The sequence below is a fragment of the Rana temporaria genome, chromosome 3 (genome assembly GCF_905171775.1).
Source record: "Rana temporaria chromosome 3, aRanTem1.1, whole genome shotgun sequence".
In the NCBI taxonomy this organism is placed as follows: Eukaryota; Metazoa; Chordata; class Amphibia; order Anura; family Ranidae; genus Rana; species Rana temporaria.
The window spans coordinates 96,242,662-96,263,354 of NC_053491.1; the positions used below are offsets into that span (position 1 = coordinate 96,242,662).

Consider the following 20,693-nt stretch of genomic DNA (forward strand, 5'->3'; position numbering starts at 1 on the left):
CAGCTCGCTCTCTCACTCTCGTGAGAGTTTGCCAGGAAGGGAGGGGGGTTGGGTCATAAAAGGGCCAATGAGAGCTGCAGAGCTGGAGGCATGCCTCCTGTAAATCCAGGAAGTTAACAGGCAGCAGCTTCAGCTGCCCACAGTAAAAATGATTGCAGCCAGACTTAGTGGAGGGAGAATTCTGCAGCATATTTGGCAAGTACAGAATCACAGTATATATAAAATAATATGCAAAGTGGTTGGAGGGAAGCTTCAGAATGGCAAAGATGTTTTTATTACAGATTATGTGAGCAGACTGCAGTTCCTCTTTAAATTTCAAGTGGCATATCATTCACTTATGTGAGAGATGAAACTGATTCTGAACACTAATGTTTTTTTACCTTAAAGTAGTTCTAAAGCCTTAGGCCCCTTTCACACTGGGGCGGGAGCCGGGGTGGCGGTATAGCAGCGCTAAAAATAGCGGCGCTATACCGCCGGATTTGCCGCGGGATTCGGCCGCTAGCGGTGCGGTATTAACCCCCGCTAGTGGCCGATAAAGGGTTAATACCGCCCGCAATGCGCCTCTGCATTGTTTTAAATGGGAAGGAGCGGTATACGCCGCTCCTCTCACCGCTCCAAAGATGCTGCTGACAGGAGATTTTTTTTTGTCTCCCACCAGTGCATCACCTCAATGTGAAAGCCCTCCGGCTTTCACATTGAGGTAGCTGGGCAGGAGTTTTTCAGGCGGGATAGCAGCGCTATTTTTAGTGCTGTACCTCCTGAAAAACCCCTCAGTCTGAAAGGGGTCTTAAGGTTGTTTACATAAATACACTCTCTCTGCGTTAAGGAGAAAAAAAACTTTTGCACAGAGGATTCCCCCCAGACCGTCCTTTTATTTACTGTACCTGAACCAAATTTTGATCCAGGGCTGTACAAGGCTCCTCGCTCTCCATCCTCACTGGGCAGACTGATAGCAGCAGGAACCATTTTTTTGAAAAGCGCAGCAACGATGCAGCATTCGCAACTTTTCAAAAATTACTGCGCCTGCAGTGCAGTGGTGTGAAGAGTCCCATAGGATTTAAATGGAAATATTTTTATTGCATTTTTCTTGTGTTTTTAGCAAGGTAAAAATACAATAGTGCGAAAGGTCCAGAGAATAGTAAACCCACACTGCTTTATTAAAAACGAACTGTGCCCCAGTCTCCCGACCTCTAACATTCTTTCCCTCTCCTAGCCTCTGCTTTCTCTTCTCCCTACTTGGTTGGCGCGTAAGCTCCTTCCCTCTAGCCTCACTTTTCTGCCTAACTTTCTTCTGATTTCCTCTCCCTTTTAGATCTGTCTAGGCCAGTGATGGCAAACCTTGGCACCCCAGATGTTTTGGAGCTACATTTCCCATGATGCTCAACGACACTGCAGAGTGCATGAGCATCATGGGAAATGTAGTTTCAAAACATCTGGGGTGCAAAGGTTTGCCATCACCGGTCTAGGCTATATATTACACCACCTTTTGGATTATGGTGGGCCCAGGGGAAACCCCACACGTAGTGATGTCACGTCAGGTACCGCCCTGGCTGCTGGGTGCTATGTGTGATGACATCACTATTTTATCAGTTTCCTGACAATCTAGCTCCAATAGTTTATTAGATATGAAAATAAGAAAATGGAATGGTTACTGTTTTTCTGCCATAGGGCCCTTTCACACGGGCGGACGAACGGTCCGTTTTTTACAAGTCTGTTTAATGCTTCCCTATGGGATTGCAGACGTTAGCGGATGATGCATCCGCTAACGTCCGTAAAGATCCGCCTCCGCAAAGATTCGCTTTTTCAGACGGAAGAAAACCCTATTTTTGTTCCGTCTGGCGGAACGGATCGGATGAATACGGACACACGGTCCGTATTCATCCGATTCCCCATAGGGGAGAGCGGAGGAAAGACAGGGCGGTCTCTGCACAGTGTGCGGGGACCGCCCTGTCCGCCGTCAGCTCAGCGGGGATTTACGGATGATCCCCGCTGAGCAGACGGACACACACAGGCCGATCAATACGGATCCGCTCCGTGTGAAAGAGCCCATAGGGAGTTTTGATCAACAGCACATAATTAAACTTTTAAATTGGTAATTTTAAACAAATTAAATCTAAATTCTAACTGGATGAGATTGAAAAAGTATTGTGTATCATAAGCAATTGCCATGGCTTTTCATAAATGATGTGTTTGCCTTTTTTGCATCTCAGCGCTCTGATCTCCTCCAGCCTCTTTCATCTATTTCCTGTTTACATGCACTTGCTCCAGTGTCAGCTGCAGATCATTGCTCTGGACTGGCTTCTTGATACTGTCAACAGAAAAGCATGCGTGTGTAACATGTATCATACATCTGCTTGTTGTCTCCATCAGAGGTGCCTGTGACAGGGCAAACGCACACTTGGGAGACAGGGACAGAGAGCTGTCACCCTATAACAGGAAGAGTCTGAACAAGAACCAGATATCATTTGAATAAAATCTGAAGATTTAACAAGATTGAAAACATTTTGGAATTACATTAGCATGGTAAAGCCTATATGAGATTTTAGTGATTGGGTTTAGATCTACTCTAGAGGGATTTTTTTTTTTTTTTTTCAAACAAAAATAACATTTTAAATTATTCATGCAATTCTTTTAGTTTATTTCTAACAATTTGTCTTGGGAAGATCACTGAAACATCTGCCCTATTTTCATTAGTACATGTTTACATCTGTGTTTTTCACTGCAGTTTACTGTTGTGTAAAATGCACATAATGTCCTGTCTATTTTTGGGAAAGGGGCTGTTTACCTTCAGTGTTTGTGCTGTGATGCATTCAATTGTGCGTTTTAAAAACTGCTGTAGGCTGCAAACCTTAGCCTGGATGCTGCAATCAGCACTTGCTAGGATTCCTTATCACTACAACATCTTCAATGCAAAACTGTGAATGAGCTCTGAATTTAAAGTGGATGTAACCCCACTCTCATTCTTTCTAAACTACTGCCATAGTGCTGATCTATAAGGATATAGATGCCTCCTGCATGTATCCTTACCTGTCAAATGTCTCCCCTCTGTCTGTTATGAGACCCGAAAAACTGCAGATTCTGTGGGTGAGTCTTATGTCTGGAGCTCGTGGGTGGAGTCGTGATGTCAGTAGACTCCCCGCCCTCCTCTAAACTCGCCTTGCCAACATGCATTTTCTCTTGTGTATTCCTTACACTAAATTATGCTATGATCATCAACATCCAGTCAAAATCCAGAAAAGTAACCACATGACTTCAGAAAAGGAGTGGGGGTGGGAATTAAAAAATAATGCCTGTCTCCAGGCTAGTGCATGAGATATGTAAATAACCTGATGTTGCAACTGTGATCAGGTGACCTCAGACACACACACTGCAATTCTGCCCAGCTCTCACTAGATACATCTAACCATAAATCAGATCACTTGTCTGTATATTCTGCTTTCTGTTCTGTGTTTTCACTGCAATATACATGCATTTCCTCGTCACACTGAACTGTGGATCACACCCCATGATGAGAAACATCCAGTCAAAACACAGTAAATGCAGCCAATCCTTGGAGAGCTGGAAGGGAGGGGAGAGGGATGCGAATTGTGAGCTTTTTACACAGGATGTGCCTCTGTCTCAGGCTAGTGCATGAGATATGTAAATAACCTGTCACTCACAGCAAGGTGGCCTAACGGACTAAGTTTTTTCTCTGTAAGTCCGTTTTATTTCACTGAACAATAAAAGAGGATTGCTCAGAGCTGGATTAACTCTGTGTGGCAAGACTGGGCACAGATGATAGGAAATCTTATACTGTACTCGGGTTTACATCCACTTTAAGATCACACAAGTGATCCTGAATGCTGTCATTTGTTAACAAAAATTGTCATGTTCATTTTCTGTGCTGGTCTGATGAATGGCTTCAACCCAGTGTAGTTATTTTATGTAAATCATTTTATTTCCTGCCACACGAATGACAAACAATTCACCAAAAATTGCTGCAGATGGATTTTTTTGAACTGGATCATCATTCTTTCACACTATCGTGATGCAGGAGAGTAATTCACATAAACACTGACTGTCCTGAGATGATATTGGTTCCATCAATTCAACACATAAAATACAGACAGCAGAGAATGGAATCACCCTATAGAAAATGAAAATTATTGGACATTGTCATATTTTATTTCAGCTTCATCTTAGCAATATAATATATTATCTTTATGTGTCTACCTGTGCTTTCTTTTCTATTTTTGCTGATAGCATCCAAAACAGATTTGGGATGGCTGCCTTTACACGCACATCAACTTTAATGGCAACTCAGTCTTAGGCCCCGTACACACGGCCGAGGAACTCGACGTGCCAAACACATCGAGTTCCTCGGCCAGTTCAGCACTGAAGCCGCCGAGGAGCTCGGCGGGGCGAGAGCTCCCATAGAACAACGAGGAAATAGAGAACATGTTCTCTATTTCCTCACCGAGCTCCTCGTCGGCTTCCTCGGCCGAAAGTGTACACACGGCCGGGTTTCTCGGCAGAATTCAGCCAGAAACTCGGTCGGAAGCTGAATTCTGCCGAGGAAACTGGTCGTGTGTACGGGGCCTTAGTCTGTAGGGTTCATTATTGAGTTGGCCCACCCTTTTCAGGTAAAAAATATTTCTAAGAAAAAGAATGAAAACACTTTAGTTTCTGCCCTTTCCCATATTATTTCAGCCTGTAAAACTTAATGTAAATACACTATATTGTCAAAAGTATGGGGACACCTGCCTTTACATGCACATCAACTTTAATGGCATCCCAGTCTTAGTCTGTAGGTTTCATTATTGAGTTGGCCCACCCTTTGCCGGTATAACAGCTTCAACTCTTCTGGGAAGGTTGCCACAAGGTTTAGAAGCCATTTGTGAGGTCAGACACTGATGTTGGACAAGAGGGCCGGGCTTGCAGTCTCCGCTCTAATCCGAAAGGTGTTCTATTGCTCATCCGTGTCTTTATGGACCTTGCTTTGTGCACTGCTCCAAATCATTTGGTGGAGGGGGGATTATGATGCAGGGTTGTTTTATAGAGGTTAGGCCTGGCCCCTCATTTCCAGTGATGGGAACTCTTAAGGTGTCAGCATACCAAGACAATTTGGACAATTTCATGTTCCCAACTTTGTGGGAACAGTTTGGGGATGGCCCCTTCCTGTTCCAACCTGACTGTGCACAAAGCAAGGTCCATAAAGACATGGATGAGCGAGTTTGGGGTGGAGGAACTTGACTGGCCTGCACAGAGTCCTGATCTCAACCCGATAGAAAACCTTTGGTAAGAATTAGAGTGGAGACTGCGAGCCAGGCCTTCTCGTCTAACATCGGTCTAACCTTCTGGAAGAATGGTCAAACATTCCAATAGACACACTTCTAAACCTTGTGGACAGCCTTTCCAGAAGAGTTGACACTGTTATAGCTGCAAAGGGTGGACCAACTCAATATTGATCCCTACAGACTAAGACTAGGATGCCATTAAAGTTCATGTGCGTGTAAAGGCAGGTGTCCCCATACTTTTGACAATATAGTGTATTTACATTAGATTTTACAGGCTGACATAATATGGGAAAGGGTGGAAACTAAAGTGTTTTCATTATTTTTCTTAGAATTACTAAGTAATGTTAAAAACTATTGTCTTATAATTTATTTTGCTGAGTGGAGTTGAGCTGTCTGGTTGTAAAATGTATCCATGGCTATTTTATAGTATAGTGTAGTTTGTATCAAGAATCTAAATCCACGGTCTTGCTTTTCCTTTTAGGCTTTATGTAACTTGTATAAAAATCTAAATCCTTATACGTATTAGTTTATGGCTCATGCTATTTGCACCAGAAAACGAAATCCTAAACTCAATGAATGCTACTGTTAAGCCCTGCTGACTATGATAGCATAATCTCTTTAGATTAGCAGGGAAATTGACTCCTGTAGGTAGATGTCATAGTTAGACACAAGCTAAAGCGAAATTTGGGCATATTCCAGCAATACTGCTAATGGACACTGGAAAGTTTTGGAGTACGACTATTTCAGTCCATCAGGGAACAGATTTATAAGTTTGATCATGTTCAACATTGTCTGTAACACAATCACAGCAATAATTAACATTTTCCTTCCTGAGCTAGCTGATGTTGCACAGGATTTGCAATAACCTACTGCTTAACAGTTCTATTTAAAGCTTGTGATTATAACAGGGAAATATATATATTTTTTTATGTTTCAGAATGCCTCATGGGGAAAGCAGTACTCCTACGCCATTTTTAAAGCCATGAGTCACATGTTGTGCATTGGGTACGGTCAGCAGGCACCAGTGGGTATGTCGGATGTCTGGCTTACTATGCTAAGCATGATTGTTGGTGCCACTTGCTATGCCATGTTCATTGGCCACGCCACTGCGCTTATCCAGTCTTTAGATTCATCACGGCGGCAGTATCAAGAAAAGGTAGGTGGGATTTAAGTGGTGCATAAGTCTAAGCAGTTGTAATAGTATTTTTTTTTCATGATTTACTGTTAAAGTGATTGTTAACCCATCAATGCATCTTTACATTTTCCTCTCTGTTTTTTAATGTAATGGCCCCCTGTGACTGTGCTTCATAAAAATAATGTTGTATATTCCTTGTTTACAGAGCGCTGATCTGCGCTCATTAAGCCCATGCTTCTCTCCTCTCTCAGCCTGACAGATGCAGTGGGCAGGGCTGGGGATCCCCTGCTTACATCAGTCAGGAGGAGAGAGGCAGCCCGCCCACTGCATCTGTTGGACCAGAAGAGGAGAGAGAGGCAGGTCAATGAGCGCAGATCAGCGCTCTGTAAACAAGGTATATACAGCATTAATTTCATAAAGCACAGTCACAGGAAGCCATAACCATTACATTAAAAACCAGAGGATTATATTAAAAAGAAACAGTAATTTGAGCAGCGGTGAAGGGGGGGCAAGAGTCACAAACAAGGAGCACACAAGAAAAGAAGGGAGGGGGAGAGCACACAGGAGACACAGAGCAGGGTTGTGGCTCGCAGTAGTACATACGCTGACTCCGATGTCAGAACTTCGCAGCCATGATATATCGGAGCCAATATACAGGGTCGGGATATAGCCAGGCAGGATCAGCCAGGTGTTACAGGGGGCCAAATGACACAGCACTGTGCTGTATAACATGCTTTAAAAGAGCAGGATCTTTATTTATTTTTTGTTTTTTTGGGGTTAACAAACGCTTTATTGAAATTAAAGATCATTATGGAAAAACATTGAATGCACATAAATGAATAATGTTTATAGCAGAAGTCTGCACTGTGCCAGATATGTAATGTGAGTAAAACAGTTTTATAAAGTGTTAACTGTACTTACATATGGCATCGTGCTCACTCGTCTGCTACTTGAAAGAACTAATTTCCAAATCCTGTACAGTTCTGCTATGCAGCCTCTGCAAAGCAGGAGTCTGTGGGATTTCACATTCACTTTATCAATGTTGCCGAATTACAGCTCCAGGCATGGAAAGGCATTATTGCTTAGAAGTGAGATACTTGAGATAGTTGATCTTTTATCATTTATTTTTTATTTCTAAAGCTGTAGTACTGTACTTCTAATATAGATATCCAGTGGGTCTTTGCCTTGTTCCAGTGTCTGTATAGGTCCACCATAGCAGGAGCAATGGAATACCTGGGCTAAGAAAAGAAACACATGTACCACACACCAACATTGCTATACAAAAAGTTAATGGTACTGGCAGTTTCTACATAGACTCATCCAGCAACTCACACACAACATGTTTCTGATTGACTTGCATTATCTTCATACCTTTAACAAGTTGGCCACCATTCTGCCTTTTAAGTGGGCCAGTGTACAAAGAGGATCTTATCCCTTTTGAAAGTGGCAGCGGAGCCAACAGAAGTAGACACGTCTGCTCAGCAGGTTTTACCAGCATGCTCTCTTCAGTGACTGCTCCAAACAGTAATCACTTCATTGACCATGACCTTTTATCTGGGGGCCCTCCACTGTCTGCTACAAACAGGAATCGCTAGAATGACCATGTCCTCCGGGGGCACCATTAATTAACCACTTGCCTGCTGAGCACTTTTATCCCCTTCCTACCCAGGGCAATTTTCAGCTTTCAGCGCTGTCGCAATTTGAATGACAGTTGTGTGGTCATGCAACACTGTACTCAAACAAAAAAAAACATTTAGAAGGGAAATCGAAGGATAAGTAAGTGAACCAACAATGCAATAGCTTAAAGGAACCTATTTAGAAAATAAAAAACAAACCTTTACAACTCCTTTAACCACTTGACCACCGGGCCTATTTTGGCACTTCTCTCCATGTAAAAATCACAATTTGTTTGCTAGAAAATTAATCAGAACCCCCAAACATTATATAGATATTTTTTAGCAGACACCCTAGGGAATAAAATGGTGGTCATTGCAACTTTTCTCACACAGTATTTGCGCAATAATTTTTCAAACGTCTTTTTTGGGGAAATGTTACACCGAGTAAATAGATACCTAACATGTCACACTTTAAAATTGCGCACACTCACACTTGGGCGGGACTTGCATGCGTGTTTGCTTCTGAGCGCAAGCTACTGGGGACAGGGGCGTTTTAAATTTTTCTTTTTTTAATTTTACTTCATTTTTTTATTTTTACACTTTTTTTTTTTTTGATCACTTTTATTCCTATTACAAGGAATGTAAACATCCCTTGTAATATGAATCACTGTGACAGGTCCTCTTTATGGAGAGATGTGGGGTCAATAAGACCCCACATCTCTCCTCCAGGCTTACAAGCATGAGATTGTGAAAAAAATTCACCGATCTCATGGCGACAGCCGGAAGAGACCGGGGAAGCACCGGATGGCGGCGGGAGGGGGGGGGTGATGTCCCCTCCCGCTGCCTATAAGAATGAACAAGCAGCGGAACTGCCACTTTAATTGTTCTTATCGTGCAGAGAATCGACGGATGAAGACGGTGATATCTGAATGATGCCTGTAGCTGCAGGCATCTTTCAGATATCACCGCAAAAATTCGAGGACGTCCTCGGTTATTAAGTGGTTAAGAAAACCTGTGGCCACTCAATGAAGTTGGAGGAGAAGCAGTTTGACCTTAAACTGTGAGGGGGACTCTTCACTGTTAGAATGGTAAGGATGTAGAACTCCTTTTCCACAGTTGGTGGTGTCAGTGGGGAGTGTCGGTAATTAAAAAAACTCTTAGATGGGCATCTCAGCGAGCGCAATATACAGGGATATGGTATGGACATAAACACACACCCACACAGGTAGAACTGGATGAACTACCGTCTTTATTTAACCTTAACCATGTACCTATGTAGAATACAATCAGAGGAGACCCCACAGCATTGTCAGAAATTGAGCTAGGTTCTGTTTAAGATGGAATGTTGACTGGTTATCAACCAATCAGAAAATTATACATCATTCTTGTAGCACTAGGTTGCTCATCTTTAAATAGTTATACATCTGATCCTTGATTGGTTGCTGTGTATGACTTCTACCAATAGCTGCACATTATGGCTTAGTGCTGGTTAATAAAGCCAATAAACCTTCCCCTTTTAATGGCACTGAATGGATTAAATCATTGAAACTGTCTACGAATATCAAAGCTTCACTTTAACACATTTGTAAACCTGGCATTCTGTTCTAGCTTTCATCAGCAGCTACCTAAAATAAATATGAGCAACTAATTGGAATCTAGGTTGCATGCTGTGATTGAGTCTTTACGTGCTTTAAAAGCTCATTGACAAATTCAGAGTTTTGGTGTCAGATGGGACTCTTGAATCCTAAAACTCATATTTTTTGTTTTCCTTTTGTGTTCAGTACAAACAGGTGGAACAGTACATGTCATTTCATAAGTTACCAGCTGATATGCGTCAGAGGATCCATGATTATTATGAGCATCGCTATCAAGGAAAGATGTTTGATGAGGAGAGTATCCTTGGGGAGTTAAGTGAGCCTCTACGGGAGGTAAGATTGTAATACTTGTTCAGACATTTAATGCTCAGTATGTCTTCAAGGCATTGTTGTTTAAAAAAAATTAAAGATGAATATTAAGACATACGGGTGGAATAAGACACAGGACTTTGCATGTTTTTTTTAAATTGGGGATGTGCTCCACATGCATACTATCTTCGAGGAGTGCACCATCCCTACCTATTCAATTAATTTAGTTATAACTGCCATTAAGAAAAACATTAGAATGAACTCCAGCAGCATTTCACAAAAGCATGCATTAAGGTGAAAATACATCTGAGGATTAGCGGCCCCCCAGCCCCCCCGTTTACTTACCTGACCCCTCGAAAGTCCCACGCCGTGACTGCGATGGCTTCTCAGCTCATTCATTGGTTGATTAAAAACAGCGCAGCCATTGGCTTGTGCTGCTGTCAATCACATCCAATGATGCGGCGCACCGGGGGGCAGGGCCGAGTGATACAGTATAGCCGCCGGCTGTATCACGGGAGCGTGCCCGCAACAACTAACCATGCTCGCTCACATGAAGGTGGTTAGTTCTTGCGGTGAGGAGCCAAGACAGCCGCCGAGGGACCCCAGAATACCAGGTTCGGGGCCACAAACTACCTGCACAGTGGAGGTAAGTATGAAATGTTCGTCATTTAAAAAATATATTAAAAATTACCTTTACAATCCCTTTAAAGGAAAACATAGGTTGATTTGCTAAAAGAAAATAGGTTGTTTACTTTGCAAAGGAAGTTGCACTTTGCACAGGAATTTGCCCTGGAGCTTTGCAAATGTAGTGAAGTTTTCCTTTGCAAAGAATATACAATGATCGAATGCAAGGAAAATAAGAAAATCACCATTTTTGCTTGTAGTTTGTAGGAAAGTTATAGAGCTCACAAACTTTGATCTATATCTGAAAATTGATCTCCTGATGTACCGATGACCTGTCTCCATTCTTGAGGCTTAAAAACGCTAGGACTGTACAAATATGCACCAAATGACCCCTTTTTGGAAAGTAGACAGTCCAAGGTATTTAGTAAGAGTAATGGCGAGTTTTTTGAAAATTACATTTTTTGTGACAATTATTTTTTTAAATTGAGAAATGTAAAAAAAAAGTTTGATCACGGTTATCATATAAAATGTTTGGTGGTGATTAGGGACACTGAGTTGATAAAATTGATAATTTTTTTTTATTATGATTTTTTTTTTTTTTTAACACAATGGATGGCATGAAAGAAAGTCATCCATTGTTTACAATTGTCATGTGAACTGCTGTGATTGATCACAGCGATCACATGGTACTGGTACACTGATCAGTCATCAGCTGTGTCCGGTGGACAAAGCCGGTTACATATCGCACCGCAGCATGAAAGATCTGTCATTTTGCTATAGGCCAAGTGGTAACTGGTTAAATCAGGGTATTTTCCCAAATGTAAGTGGAGTTAAAGTAGGCCCTACTTATAACCATGTCTACTCTTCAGTATGTCATAATTTTACCAGGTTTAAACCAAGAGAACCTCTGCTACCATGATGCAACAGGGCCTTTTCTGACCTTTTTAATAAAGTTGTGCTGTCAGTATCATTCAGTAAAATGCATATACAGGAGATATCTATGGGGATAGGGCACCAACACCACCTAAAAAAGAGAAGATCACATTTTAATGTATTTGTACTTACTTATTTCAGTAGATCTTCATTTTAAAACAAAATCCAACCCCAATTCCAAAAAAGTTTGGACACCGTGTAAAATCTACATAAAAACCAAAACACAATGATTTGCAAATCTCACAAACCCATATTTTATTCACAATAGAAAACATATCAAAATGTTTACACTGAGAAAATGTACCATTAAAAAAAAAAACATAACGTCATTTTGAAATTGATGGCAGAAAACGTTGGGACAGGGCAACATAAAGCTGGAAAAGTAAGTGTAACTAACTTTTCAGAAAAATTGTACATTTTCACATTCAATATATTTTCTATTGTGAATAAAATATGGGTTTATGAGATTTGAAAATCATTGCATTCAATTTTTATGTCAATTTTACACAGCGTCCCAACATTTTTGGAATTGAACTGTGTAACGTACAATGAAGATTATGTAGTGCAGAGGTCAGAAGTAAGTGACATGCAACACAGCACACAGTGCGTAGGGGAGCGAGTGAGGGGGCAGAGTATGACTTCTTTGCACCCAGGCAGTAAGACATGGGGGGTTATTTAAGAAAGGCAAATCCACTTTGCACTACAAGTGCCCTGCAAGGGGCACTTGTAAGTGCACTTGGAAGTTCAGTCACTGTAGATCCAAGGGGGACATGCAAGGAAAATAAAAAACAGCATTTTAGCTGGCACATGATTGGATGATAAAATCAGCAGAGCTTTCCCTCATTTTAAATCTTCCCCTCTGATCTACAGCGACTGCACTCACAAATGCACTTTTAGTGCACTTGTAGTGCAAAGTAGATTTGCCTTTAGTAAATAACCCCCATAGTTCCTTTTCGGCACAGAGGGATGGACAGAGATCACTTTCAGGGGTGTCTCCACAGTGGTAGCTCCTATCATGGGACTTTGCAGTTGTTCAAAGGATTCTAAAAGGAAGCTGAATTACTGAAATCTGAAAGCAACCCACATATATGCGTTTACAGGCAACAGAGGCAAGATTGTTTAAAGGCATTCAGCCTAAGCACTAGGAGTATTTAGCAATTGAATGTTTATTCATTTCAATGGACAGAATAAATTAATATTCTGACCAATGAAGTGAATGAGCGCCCAGATGCCTGACAAGCCGAAACTCAGTTGCAAAACACAGCGTCAGGTGTGTTTTTAATGCTGCTTTTCTCCTGCCAGGAGAAAAGAGTTCAGAAGAGCTGGTCAAAGGCCCAGTACGCATGAGGCCATTGTCTTGTGTTTATCTGTGTGGGAAAATTGTACACCACTTCATATGTTATCTCTCTAAGATGGCTATAAAACCATGACAGAGGCTCTAACCCTCTAACTATACTAAAATAATATTAAAGTTTTGGCTGAAATTGGGCTTTAAACACTGTCAGTTTGTTTTGATCACATTTTCAGACAGCTCAATAATTTAGCCCAGCGACTCATGCCTAATGGATGACCCAGTCTAAAGGCTGCATTAGACAAACTGTGCCTCAAAGACATACTGTTCATGGATTTTTTTGTCATGTAGTAAATGTTTATTTGTAAAATATTGTGTGTACATATGTACTGTATGTAAAATATATATATATATTAATTACACACACACACACACACACACACACAGAAAAAGATAAACTGTTACATATTAAAACAACAGTTTAAAAAGTATAAGCTTAACATAAAACATATAACCAATATCGTTTCCTTTAACGTCAATCAATTTGTTTAATTTATAAATGTTGTTTTTGATTAGTGGGCATAGAAAATATGGGTTAAGGTTCTTGTAAGACAAACGTCTTAGTGGCAAATACATTATATATAATATTAACCACTTCCTTACTGGGCACTTAAACCCCTTCCTGACCAGAGGACTTTTTGCGATTCGGCACTGCGTCGCTTTAACTGACAATTGCGCGGTCGTGCGACGTGGCTCCCAAACAAAATTAACGTCCTTTTTTCCCCACAAATAGAGCTTTCTTTTGGTGGTATTTGATCACCTCTGCGGTTTTTATTTTTTGCGCTATAAACAAAAATAGAGCGACAATTTTGAAAAAAAAAAAAATTTTTTACTTGTTGCTATAATAAATAGCTCAATTTTTTTCTTACGGTTTTTTTTTATCCTCAGTCTAGGCCGATACGTATTCTACATATTTTTAGTAAAAAAAAAAAAAATGGCAATAAGTGACTGGTTTGCGCAAAAGTTATAGCGCCTACAAAATAAGGGACAGAATTATTATTTTTTTTTATTTTTTTTTACTAGAAATGGCGGCGATCTGCGATTTTTATTGGGACTGCGACGTTATGGCGGACACATCGGACACTTTTGACACATTTTTGGCGCCATTCACATTTATACTGCAATCAGTGCTATAAATATGCACTAATTACTGTATAAATGTGACTGGCAGGGAAGGGGTTAACACTAGGGGGTGAGGAAGGGGTTAAATGTGTGTTCCCTGTATAGTGTTCTAACTGTGGGGGAAGGGGGGTGACTGGGGGGGGTGACCGATCTGTGTCTCTATGTACAAGAGACACAGATCCGTCTCCTCTCTCCCCTGACAGCACCGCTGTCTGCGAGAGCCGGGAATGAGAGATGATCTCATATGTAAACATATGATATCATCTCTCATTGGCCGCACAGATCGCCTAGGAAACGGCCGCTCCGATTGGCCGTTCACGGCGATCTGTGACTGGCTGTGTCCAAGGGACACGGCCAGCACAGCAGTTCCCCGCTGCGCGCTCGGGAGCGCGCGCGGGGAACGTGCAAAGGGGCGGCCGTAAAAAGACGGCCTGTTAGAGATTGGGAGCTGCGCTGCGGCCGTACAAAGTCGTACGGCCGTCAGCAAGTGGTTAAGAAGCCATTAGTACCAAGTTAATTGTACTTCGCAATAACTTAAAATACAGGTCATAACTCTTAACATTGTGGTGTCCTTTGACTAGGTGATACAACCACTGTTCGCCTACACATATTACCCCATTATTTAGTCAGAGAACTGGAACTGTGTAAGCACTCAGGGGTTAGTGGAATAATAATATAAGCTGTCAGGGTGATTAATAGTGTTGGTCTTCTTTATGATGAAATTTACAGTGTGATAGAAATTGGGTTAATCAAGAAGACATCAGTGTATACTAATAAATGCAAAGGACATTGCAAACACATTAACTTTCATGCAAGTTGCAGTACAAAAAAATTCTAATCTAAGAAATAAGCCTCCTTTCTTTAAATCAAACCTGTGCTTTTCCCATGTAGGGCAAATCACGCTCACTTGGCACTAACCTCCCTATTTCAGCTTCACATACCCACCTTACCTACATTTGCTTCTCTGTTTGGCCACTGGGAATGAAGATAAAATATCTAGTACATATGGGTTTTGGAAGCAGGTGCCTCATTTGTCTTCCTCATATGTGACAGTTAGGCTGCTTGGTTGTTGTTGGTCTTTATCACTCAACGTTGCTGTCAGATTATCCTCTTGGCGGGTCAAATGGGTTCACCCAAGGCATGGCGTTACAGTGACAACTTAGTCTTCACCAGAGCACCCCCCAATATGTGATAGACTGGTGACCCTAGTGACCACCCAAGAGCATCACAGGAACAGAATGACTACACTATGAAGACAGGGTGTGAAAAGTGGATGCAGGGTTGCCAACCATCCGTAAAATCATAAACAGTTTTTAAAAATAAGTAGTTTTTACAGCTGACTGCGAATGTCCTTTATGGACATAAAATGGCGTAATATTCAAGGATTTTTAACAGCAAGAGACTGGGAGTGAGTTGGGCCTGCTTTTTAAATAGAACAGGGGCAGGACAGGAGTCAAAGCTGGAAACATAATGAGCAAGCAAACACATTTATGGAAACTGCTCCTCTAGGTCTAGCTGCAACCTTAAGGCAGTCCTGGGGAGAAATATAAAATGTCCCCCACCTCTCTGTATCCCTGCATTGATAGGAACCAGGTGCCTTTCGTCCTGAGGTAAGCTGTTGCTGCACTTCTGCACTGCGGTTCTTTATTTGTTACTGTCAAAGAGGGGGTGGGAGGAGAGCACTGTATGGGGGGAGTGGGGGATTTGGTAGGAAAAGGTGTGTTATTTTTGGTGAGATCTGCACTCCTGAAACCTGCACCCTGTATGTAGCTCGCTCTCAAACTCTGCACTCTGTACATAGTGCACACCTGAACCCTGTGCTCGTGTATGTAGCACACTCCTGAACCCTGCACTCGCTACATAGTGCACACCTGAACCCTGCACTCCTGGTATTTGATACCCCTTTAAGCCCCTCCCACTGTTAGTGAAGAAGGTGATTCTGCTGCCTCCTGAATGCCTGTTTTTCTTCCAGCAGAATGAGAATTTTGCATTGAAAAACTGTCAGAACTGCAAGCCAAGCATTGGGCTTGTGTCTGCAGTGCAGTCCCATTTTTTGTTTATACTGTTTAAATATTGATTATCTTTGTTTTTCAGGTTTTCAGGGAAAAAAATAGCTTAGTTAGTACATTTTACATGTTTTTTCAGTAAAAAAAAAAAAAAAGTTGTGGGAGTTTGGCAACCCTGAGCAGAAGGTTAGAGTCCTGGGTGAGGTTGAGGCAGGCAAGAGTGTAGATGGTATCCAGGCAAAGATCGAGGCAGATGGCATACTAGAGAGTGGTCAGTATCCAGGCAGGGATCGGGTTAGGTAGCAGGCAGTAACAGGAACAAGCAGTGTCAGCAATGGGGGCAGGAGACATAAGCAAATTCAAGCAATCTGAGTTGGCAACAGGCACTCACACTTGCACATGCACACACGCACACACACACACACCTGACCATAGTCAAAAAGCCATGATCCAGTATGCGCGTAGGTCACACTGCTGGTGGATTGATGAACCCTGACCCTGGATGTACAGAAGAGGATTCTGGAGGTACTATAACTGTTGTCATGTGGGAACAGAGAGAGTCCCCAGCCCTATTTAAGCTCCAAGTTGGAAATCAATTGAGTGAGCCTGTTTCTATGCCATGAATGGGCAAAGCACGGGTTCAGGGGGTCTCAGGTGGCTCAAAGGTCATACGGACCAGAAAGTATACAAACTGAGGACCTTATTTATAAAGGCTGAAATTTCTATATTTATGAAAAATATGTTCAATTATTTTATAGAATTGCTTTCTAATCACATTTAGTTTTGAACTTATATAAATTAAAAAATGTTATGGGATAAGACAAAGTGTAACACAATGCACAGTTAATTTAAGTAGGCACCATAGAGAATATGTACATTTAGGATTAAAAACCAGCTTTGTGCTTACCTTGAATTTATACCATTTTGCTGTTATCACAGGAATACCTACCTCTGATATTTCTGTTTTTGTTTCTCCCGTCATATCTGTGCAATCATTCTAAACATATGCTAAATGTAAAAAGGCACACAAATGGCTTACAGGACATAAGGACTAATGTAACTTACCAACCACATCTTACACAGAGATAGAAGGGAGACACTTGGTGGTCATACATGGTACTAAAACATTTCTTGCTTACAAGCAGATCAGCTAACAATGATAAGGAGCCATACTTGTAAACCTGAATTTCCATTAGCTGTTATATGTTACTGCAGTTTGCTCCTTTCCTTATTGTACAAGCACATTTGCCATATTTAAAAGGTCACAAAATTTTCCTTAGAGCTTGTGCAAGTGCTTGATTCACAAAGCACTTGCCTGTAAACTTGCGGAGGCGTAGCGTAAATCCGTCCGGCGCAAGCCCGCCTAATTCAAATGGGGCGTGTATCATTTAAATTAGGCGCGTTCCAGCGCTGAAGGTACTGCGCATGCTCCGTTTTGAAATTTCCCGCCGTGCTTTGTGCAAAATGACGTCGCACCGACGTCAATTTTTGAACATCGACGTGAGTTACGTCTTTTCCTATTCACGGACCACTTACGAAAAAAAAAAAAAATTGAAATTCGACGCGGGAACGACGGCCATACTTTAACATGGCAAGTCTAAAGATAGGCCACGAAATAGCAGCTTTATCTATACGCCGGGAAAAGCCGACTAGCAACGACGTAAGAATGCGACGGCCGCACGTACCTTTGTGAATCGCCGTAAACCGCTAATTAGCATACCCGGCGCGGAAAACGACGCAAACTCCACCCAGCGGGCGCCGAAGTATTACACCTACGATCCGAAGGCGTACAAAGCCGTACGCCTGTCGGATCGAAGCCAGAAGCCGTCGTATCTTGGTTTGAGGATTCAAACTAAAGATACGACGCGGCAAATTTGAAAGTACGCCGGAGTATCAGTAGATACTCCGGCGTACTTCTCTGAATCTGGCCCATTGAGTTTAACATTAGATTTCAGGTTTAAAGTGTTACCAAACCCTCAACAGTAAAAATCAGTCTGTATATGCAGTAAAGCATTCTTGTTATACTCACTGTGGAGTAAGGGGTTATTCCTCTGCATTGTGTTTGATCCTGTTTTCTCTGTTCCTCCCCTTCTTCCAAAGTCCCCAATCTATCTGCTGATAGAACAGGGTCTAAGGAACAAGCTGCACATGCTCAGGTTGGTGTATTTTGCTAGAGAGTTTTTTTTTTTCTTGGGAGAGTGCATGTGATCAGCACAAGGCCAGTCAGCACTGTCCAGACAGAGGGTCAGGGGTCCTGCAGCCTCATAGGAAAGTCAGAGCAGAATGAAAACTCCTCCTACAAGCTTCAACCAGACACAGAGAGAAGTCATAAGGCTCTAACTGCAATGAAAAAAGGTATTTAGCAGTTTATTTTAACTAAAACATTTGCATTTCCATGTTCTGTGTTACTGTGGGAGAACAGATATAGTGAGTGCAGGGTCCTGGGTTTTTACCATCTTTCTGTCAAAAATATGTAGAGACATTGTTAGGGATTGTATCTCTTGAATATAACAAAGTACAATAAAACCTTGGACTGCGAGCATAATTCATTCCAGAAACATGCTTGTAATCCAAAGCACTTGTATATCAAAGCAAATTTCCCCATAAGAAATGATGGAAACTCAAATGATTCATTCCACAACCATTTATAGGTTCTTCAGTTTATAGTCCATATAAAAAGATTATAGCAATATGACCAGGTGGTGTAACCATGAAATGTCCATCCTCAAATGGAAGCCTCCACAAGGGGATTAAAAGCAAAATCCAGCAGGAGCTACAGAGTATAAAAGAGAAGAGAGGCAATATGTTGCTAAATGTTGTACCTTCATTAAATGTAACCATATTGCTACACTTAGAGGTGCTTCTCTTCTATTGTATACCCAATTGTGACATGATGCTTCTTGTATATCAAGACATTGCTTGTATATAAATGAAAAATGTATTAAAAAATGTAGCTTGTCTTGCAAAACAATCTCAAACCAAGTTACTCTCAAACCAAGGTTTTACTGTATATATTGTTGTAAGTAAACTAATACTTACACTATTGTTTTACCGATGGGGTGGGCACAAGTCATGCGGTCGCTGTGCCTCCAGAACTAGAACTGATCTTCTCTTATTATGAGAAACATATTGAGTACCTATGACATCATTGAATTCTAATGATCAAGTTCTTCATGGATGTGCCCATTCTGTGTTCATAGTGCAAAAATAGAACAAAAAAACTGTGAATTCCTAAAAGTCCTTTTGTATCATATGTTTTATTTGGTAAAGCATGGTATAGAATTAGTCTGCCTGTTATAGTACACAGATGAATGATGTAAAGTTGACCTCTGTATGTTTTCTTCCTCCTACAGGAGATTATCAACTTTAACTGTCGCAAGCTAGTGGCTTCTATGCCGCTATTTGCCAATGCAGACCCCAACTTTGTGACCTCGATGCTTACAAAGCTGAAATTTGAGGTGTTTCAGCCAGGAGACTATCTTATCAGAGAGGGAACCGTTGGCAAGAAAATGTTCTTTATACAGCATGGTGTTGTTAGTATTTTAAGCAAAGGCAGCAAAGAGACCAAACTTGCTGATGGATCTTACTTTGGAGGTAAATGTCTCTGGTCTATTAAATGTACCTATGTGCTTTGATATCCTAAATGTTGTATATTGTTGCTTCTTGTGGACACACTGCATACTGTATGCAGAACTGTAATAACAGTTTTAATTATTGCCTGGAATTGCCCTTAAATGAGGCAAAGGGCCATACGCAAAGTGCACAATATAATAACCAGTCAGCAGTTACCTTTCAATGGTTGGATAAGATAATGATAAAAGGGAAAAATGATTACCTTTTAATGAGCTAAGATACTTTGCATTTTATCACTAGTTTAGTTTCTATGAAAGATGCAGTACATTTTTAATAAGTACATATATTTTAAGTTGTTGTATTACTTTTTATGTGACTGACTGTTTTGATGTTACACTTGAATTTATTTAATTTATTTTTTATATATATATATATATATATATATATATATATATATATATATATATATATATATATATATATATATTGTCATCTAGTAAATTAGGTCATCAGAGGATCTGTATTTCAGTGCAATCACAAATTTTTATCTTTTACGATTAGGGTTTTTCATACTGGCTGTAAAGGGGCACTTGGCAGGCAGTTCTGACCTCTGCCAAGTGACCAAAAAAACGAACATCTCTAAGTTTGTGTACAAAACTGAATAAATCGCAATCAGTGGGCAGGGCAATGTGGCAAACCAGCTTACATGTTGCAATCATAGTGTTTGGGCCACAGCTTTGTGTTATTTCCCATCATTCCTTCAGCTGGGGAGAAGCAGTTAAGCTATGCAATTCTTCATCCAAAAAGAGTATGAATATAATTAAAAGGTGAGCATAGACAGCCAAATATCCACTTGACATCCATAGTAGATGCAATTCATTTAGTTCCGAATTTGTTTTCCGTCAAATTCGTTAATTCGGAAATTTTCAAATTAACGAAAACCCGTTTAAATTTTTTTTTAGAAAATTTGTGAATTCGTAAAATCGGAATTCAAAAATCCGAAAATTCAAAGAACGAAAATCAGAAAATTTGAAAATCAGAACCAACTAATTAAATTATAGGTATTGAAATCTTCTTTCAAATTTGTCTGTTGGCTAAAATGTAATGAATACGAATTGATCTGAAATTATGAATTATCCAAAATAACAAATGC

At 40.9% G+C, this 20,693-nt stretch overlaps 1 protein-coding gene across 1 annotated transcript in view; it reads left to right on the top strand.

Annotated features, from left to right (window-relative positions):
* The window catches only part of HCN4 (hyperpolarization activated cyclic nucleotide gated potassium channel 4), a 181,716-nt gene that overhangs the window by 143,843 nt on the left and 17,180 nt on the right, over positions 1–20,693 (top strand). Inside the window, exons 4-6 of the mRNA XM_040343025.1 lie at positions 6,214–6,432; positions 9,809–9,955; positions 19,321–19,561. Of these exons, the coding sequence (XP_040198959.1) occupies positions 6,214–6,432; positions 9,809–9,955; positions 19,321–19,561 (607 nt within the window). The remainder of the gene's footprint in view (positions 1–6,213; positions 6,433–9,808; positions 9,956–19,320; positions 19,562–20,693) is intronic.